Below are 5,849 nucleotides of genomic sequence, written 5' to 3' on the forward strand. Positions count from 1 at the left end.
ACAGTTGGCACTGTCACTCTCAGCAGCCCGGATTCTTCTTCTGTAGTCATCGTATTAATGTTTTTAATTTTAAAAAAATTATAAAATTCGATATTTTTATAGAAAAAGACAAAGTTGGATTATTTCATTAATAAAAATATAATAATTTGGTGCTTTTGAATGTTCTCAATATATAAAGAGGCCAAAGTTAAAACAACAACAAAGATAAAAGAGATTTAGATGAATAACAATGATATAAATGGTCAAAATTAGTTTGGTTCAAATTTATACTCATTTTAAGTTAGAACCCAAATTAATTAGAACCTTAATTTTAGAAATTGATTTCTTTAATGTTATTGTTTACCACAAAATTAATAAATTTTTAACTGTTTGTCGATGATTTATTTCTTTAAGATTATTATTCATTATCAAACTAATAATTAAAAAAAAAAACTAATTTAATGCACTAAAATCTATTTAAGAGAGTCTAGAATTGAACAACAGTTATCTAACAACATATTTAAAATTTTATATTTGAATTAGTTATTAGTTGATTAATTAAAATATTCTTTGATGAGTAAAAATACAGTAGAATACAACTTCAACTTAGTTGTCCAAGTTTACATTTGCTAACTACTTTCTTTTTCCCCAAATATTGTCACAAATTTTACTCTATGGTCAAAGAATCATATATATAATTAAGTGGAGATTAGATCTTAGTTAATTATAATTAATTATAAATGATGATGGGCGGTGTTTAAGTCCCGCAAGCAAGGATGAGTTTCGTGTTATGATACGTGTCAAATATTGATCTCTTTAGAGCTTCCATTTGGTTCCATAATTATTCTTTGAATATAAGAAAATGGAATCCCCAGTTTAAGATTTGGATTTTCTAATTTAAACGGTAATAAAAACATTTATAAAAAATAATGAAAACTAATTTGTGTATTAATTAAAATCTATTAATATATGATCAATTAATTTTTAATTAATACTCATTATTAGAATATGCATACTTATAGAAAAAGTAAATTATATTTTTTCACCAAAAGTTTAGTTTAAAAATATTTTTCTTCTACACATGCAACCAAAAATTATATTTGTATAAAAAAAACAAGGGTATAATAAAAAATTACCATCCAAATATTCTGAAAAACTAAACCATCTCATCAATATTTTCATTATATTTTTTAGATTCAAATCAAATTTAAATTGATATTTATTCAATCTCGATTTAATTTAATTAGAATATATTATAATTAATAAAAAACTCTTTTTTTTTTCATACACGTGATCTTCATGCACTGAGTAATATCAATTTCATCTTTATTAAAGTATGTACTCATATAATATTTTATAAAATAAAACTATACTTTAAATTTGGATTGTTCAAAATTAAAAAGATATCAATTTCTCGTAGACCCCAGCACCCAATAACCGAATTGGAAGTATTGATGATATCCAAGAAACACATTACTTATTTATTTATTTTTGGGCACGACAAGTATAAAATAAATAATTAAAATAGACTTTGCACTTTGTTAATTATCAACATGCTGATATTAAAGAAATAATATTAAGTGTGACACTTTGCACATAGCGTGTGAGCATTTTTCACGCAGCCTCTAGTTTGGATTTTATAATTAATAATATTTATGATCAATTTAATTTCTAAAACTTGAGAAAGACATGCAACATGTTTTTAAAAAATGGCCACATATGGATGATGTCAACATCCAATATCAGTCAGAGTTGAGGGGATTTGGATCAATATAAATTAATTATATTTTTTTTCCTTTGCAAGACTTTTTTTTTTAAGGTTAATGATAAAATTGATAATACCTTATCATTCAACAATGGTATTTGATTAATTTGACAGTAAATTATAACTTTTTTAATTTATTAAAGACATTCAATTTAAATTAGTTCAACTCAAAATATGATAATAAAGTATTACAATTTAACGTTTGATTTATTTAAACCAAATATCAAACTAAGACCAAACCAACTTAATTCGGTTTTTATCAAAATTAGTTCGAGTGTACAATCAACAACTATAATTAAAAAAAAAACAAGTGACTATTACTAGCATGAGCTATTCTGATCGAATATGTTCTATACTCATATTGACAACGGTTGATTTTTATAGAACTTTTGAAAATGAAAAAAAAAAAGATTTTTTCTATGAAGAGCTTGGAAAAATAGCTTCGAGGCCATGAAAAACCAATCCGATTCATATTTCAAATTTATTAATGAAATTGAAACAAACCAAGTACAATCAATTACAATGCTCATCCAAAATGTTCTTAAAATCGGCAACAACATTCATGAATTGTTCAAAGTGTACCTAGTCAACTTTCAATTAAAAGTGCCTTCGTTTGGGGGAAATTTTGCCGCAACTTCCCTTCATTTAGGTGCTTAATGGCCCCCCTAGCTCTCAAAATTGATTAAGGCATCCTAGCGTCACCGTGCTCGTAAGGGTACATGCATCTAGGATAAATATATGGTGTTCATAGCAAAAATTCACCAACAAAAAATACTTAAAAATACAGTGAAAATTCCACGCAAGCAATGAAAAACTCAAACTATAAATTTAAGTTACAAATTCGAACTTTGAGTTTAAATTAAATTTAAACCAAATTGAGTTTAACTATTTTTCATTTAAATCAAATTTGAGCAATATTTAATTTTGACTTAACAAATTTTAGACAAACTTAAGACAAACCATTGTTTTATTCAAACTAAACTAGAGAAAAAAAGTATTCGTACTTGATTTGGTTTGTATCCATTTCTATTTAGGGTGAATTCGATATGAGTCAAGTGAGCATAGAACTAATTGAAGCTCAAATCAAGTCAAAATATTTAACATAAATTTGAGTTTGTTCGAATTGGTGCAAGATACCAATGTAAGACTACAAGTGAAGTGAACAATATTGTTAAAAGAATAAACGACATCACTGATGAGATGAATAATATCATCAATTAAAAAACGAGTTGATTTCAATATGGGTTACAGTTTCAACTCTAAATCAATTTATTAGAGTAGAGTTGTGGATTTGATTAGATCTAAGAGTGGATATGGTTTGATTTGAGTTTATTGAGTCAAAATTAAAAGTAACTCAAGGTCAACTTGATCCATTAGTTCCAAGTTCAAAATTTGACTTGTATTCATGACTTAAATTTGTGGGGTATTGAGAAAATAAGTTCAAATAATTGGTAAAATAACATAATTTTAAAAATTATTTGAAATGACTCGAATTAAGTTATAAATCATGCTTAAATCAAATTGAATTATCTATCTGATTTATAAGTTGAATTAAATCGAATTCTTTTTAATTTGAGTTTGACTCAATTTAAAAAATGAATCATTTTTTTTAATTTAAACTCAGTTTAAATTTAACCTAAAAAAATTCAAATCTAGCCAAAACTAGCTACACCAATTCGAGCGAATTAAGTCTATCCCTAGTCGGATCCTCTCCTCATTACATTGTCAATATGAAAAAAAAAAAAAAAAAAAAGGAAATTAGAAAGAAGAGAAGCTCTTTCACGGAGGGGAAAAAGCCAAATACATAGTGGACTTGACGGTGAACTGGTTCGCAGAGACACGGAGAAGAGTTAGAAAGTCAATGAGTCAAACTTCAAAGCCCTTATCGCTAAGTTGCCATAATTACTAGCAAAAACTTAATTAATTAAAATGGAAACCATGAGTTACTATTGCGGCTCGGCTGTCTCTAAATATTCAAACCTATCTATCTATCCATAAGAATATGGTTGATTTGATTCTAGTCTAATTTAAAATAGGTTCGGTTTTAACTCATATCAAAGTTATAATATAAACCTTGAATTTAAATTTAATTTTGTTTTAATTTATATATAATATCACTAAAAAATTATTAATAGAATAAATATTTTTATTAATTTTTTTTTTATTTTAAATTAAATTATACACTCAAAACACCAATTCAAAATTGATTTCTTCAAGCCGAAGCTGAATTTAATGCTTAATAACCCACCCTTGTCTATGTTCCCTATATAAATCTGAACTCTCTTACATTCATCTTCACATTCTTCTGTGTCTTTCTCAAAACCCCTTTCTGTTTTCAATCAATCAGTTCGTCCATTTCAGGAAAAATAATGGAAGTTAAAGGAACTAGATGCTCTTCAGCTGATAATTACAGCAAGACCTCCTCATCATCTTCTTCTTCTTCTTCAACCCTTCAAACTTGTACTGATGAAGATCTTTTGGACGTGAGGAGAGGTCCATGGATGGTGGAAGAAGATTTCAAGCTCATCAATTACATTGCTAATCATGGTGAAGGTCGATGGAACTCTCTTGCTCGCTCTGCCGGTAATCATTTTACTTTATTTTTTTATTATGCCAAAGAAGAAGTTGACAAATTGAACCCAACTTTACCAAATTAAAATCAATGAAACAGGTCTCAGACGAACCGGAAAAAGTTGCAGATTAAGGTGGTTGAACTATCTCCGCCCGGATGTAAGACGTGGGAACATCACGCTTGAAGAACAGCTTTTGATTCTTGAACTTCACTCTCACTTGGGCAACAGGTGAAGATTTGCTTGAATTATTCTTTCTTTACGCGATTTATAGCCTAAAGTTTAAGCCCTGACGATCATTTTCTTTACAGATGGTCAAAAATTGCCCAACACTTGCCCGGAAGAACCGATAACGAGATCAAAAACTACTGGAGAACCCGTGTCCAGAAGCAGGCTAAGCAGCTTAAATGCGACGTCAACAGCAAGCAATTCAAAGACACCATGCGTTATTTATGGATGCCAAGGCTAATGGAAAGAATTCAAGCCACAAATAATGCTACAGACAGGACGGCTGCTGCTGCCGCCACCACCGGGTCTAATTCCACCGGTCCCAACACCACAACCACGATGGCTGCCGCGGCGGCGACCGCAGGTATCGGACACAACAATATTACACCAAGTTACACTCCCGACAATTCAAGCACAGCGGCCACATCGGAGTCGTTCGGAACCCCGATTTCGGACTTGGCTGATTATTACGCTTTTCCGGCCAGTGACAATCCTAACCTGGAATATTATTATTCTGAGTCTTTTTTTAGCCCGTCGGCTTACTTTAATCCCGGAATAGAATTCCAGGAGATGGAGCCAACCGATTATCAATTGCTGGACAACGGCGAGGTCGATCCGGTGGACAATTTCTGGAATGTAAAGGACATATGGTCCTTACAGCAACAATTCAACAGCAACATGTGAGAAATGAACAGAAGTAAAGGGGGTGAAAGTGAAAATTTCTAGGCTGTAGTGGTATATTTTTATTTTAAGCATGGAAATATGACATTATTTTTTTCTAAAGAACTGAACATTTCTTTTATTGAGGGACTCATTTTTTTAAATTTTTTTGTTGAAGGTTTCAAATTTTCATATTTATCAATTAAAAAAATAAAATTTTATTATTTTTTATTAAATGTATCAAACTAATCAACTTGTTTCAAAAACAAAACTAATAATGTATTTATTAAATACTTTTAATAAAAAATATTAAAAGATCGATTTATTTTATTAGAAAATTTGAAAGATTAATCACTTCAATAAAAAAATTATAAAATTTAGTCCCTTCAATAGAAGAATGATAATAGTTTAACATCTCGAGATATTGTTATCATTTTACTTTTTTTTGTTTTTTTGTCCATAGGGAGCAAAAGAAAGATTCAGTGTAGAGTAATTTAATAATAACTATGAGAGTGAGCTAGACAGTTAAAAGTCTAATTGTGGATTATAAATGTATTTTTCTTATATTGGGGGGTGAATTGTAATTTGAGATTATTATTAATCTCATTCTTTGAAAATTGAAGAAATCGACTCTTTCTAATTAGCCA

The 5,849-nt window shown here is 29.1% G+C and overlaps 1 protein-coding gene across 1 annotated transcript; it reads left to right on the forward strand.

The window, feature by feature from the left end:
* Positions 1-4,008: 4,008 nt before the first annotated feature.
* LOC123220817 (transcription factor MYB108) lies at positions 4,009-5,849 on the forward strand. Its single transcript, XM_044643399.1, has 3 exons — positions 4,009-4,327; positions 4,416-4,545; positions 4,626-5,849. Exons 1-3 carry the CDS (start codon positions 4,114-4,116, stop codon positions 5,224-5,226), a joined length of 945 nt encoding a protein of 314 aa, XP_044499334.1. The 5' UTR covers positions 4,009-4,113; the 3' UTR covers positions 5,227-5,849.

Source organism: Mangifera indica, chromosome 7, assembly GCF_011075055.1.
Source record: "Mangifera indica cultivar Alphonso chromosome 7, CATAS_Mindica_2.1, whole genome shotgun sequence".
Classification (NCBI taxonomy): domain Eukaryota; kingdom Viridiplantae; phylum Streptophyta; class Magnoliopsida; order Sapindales; family Anacardiaceae; genus Mangifera; species Mangifera indica.

Bases quoted from the DNA above. Each gene is read 5' to 3' on its own strand.
- LOC123220817 (XM_044643399.1), top strand. From the start codon at position 4,114: ATGGAAGTTAAAGGAACTAGATGCTCTTCAGCTGATAATTACAGCAAG. The intron at 4,328-4,415 runs GTAATCATTTTA...TCAATGAAACAG, and splicing joins CTCTCTTGCTCGCTCTGCCG to GTCTCAGACGAACCGGAAAA. The intron at 4,546-4,625 runs GTGAAGATTTGC...TTTTCTTTACAG, and splicing joins CACTCTCACTTGGGCAACAG to ATGGTCAAAAATTGCCCAAC.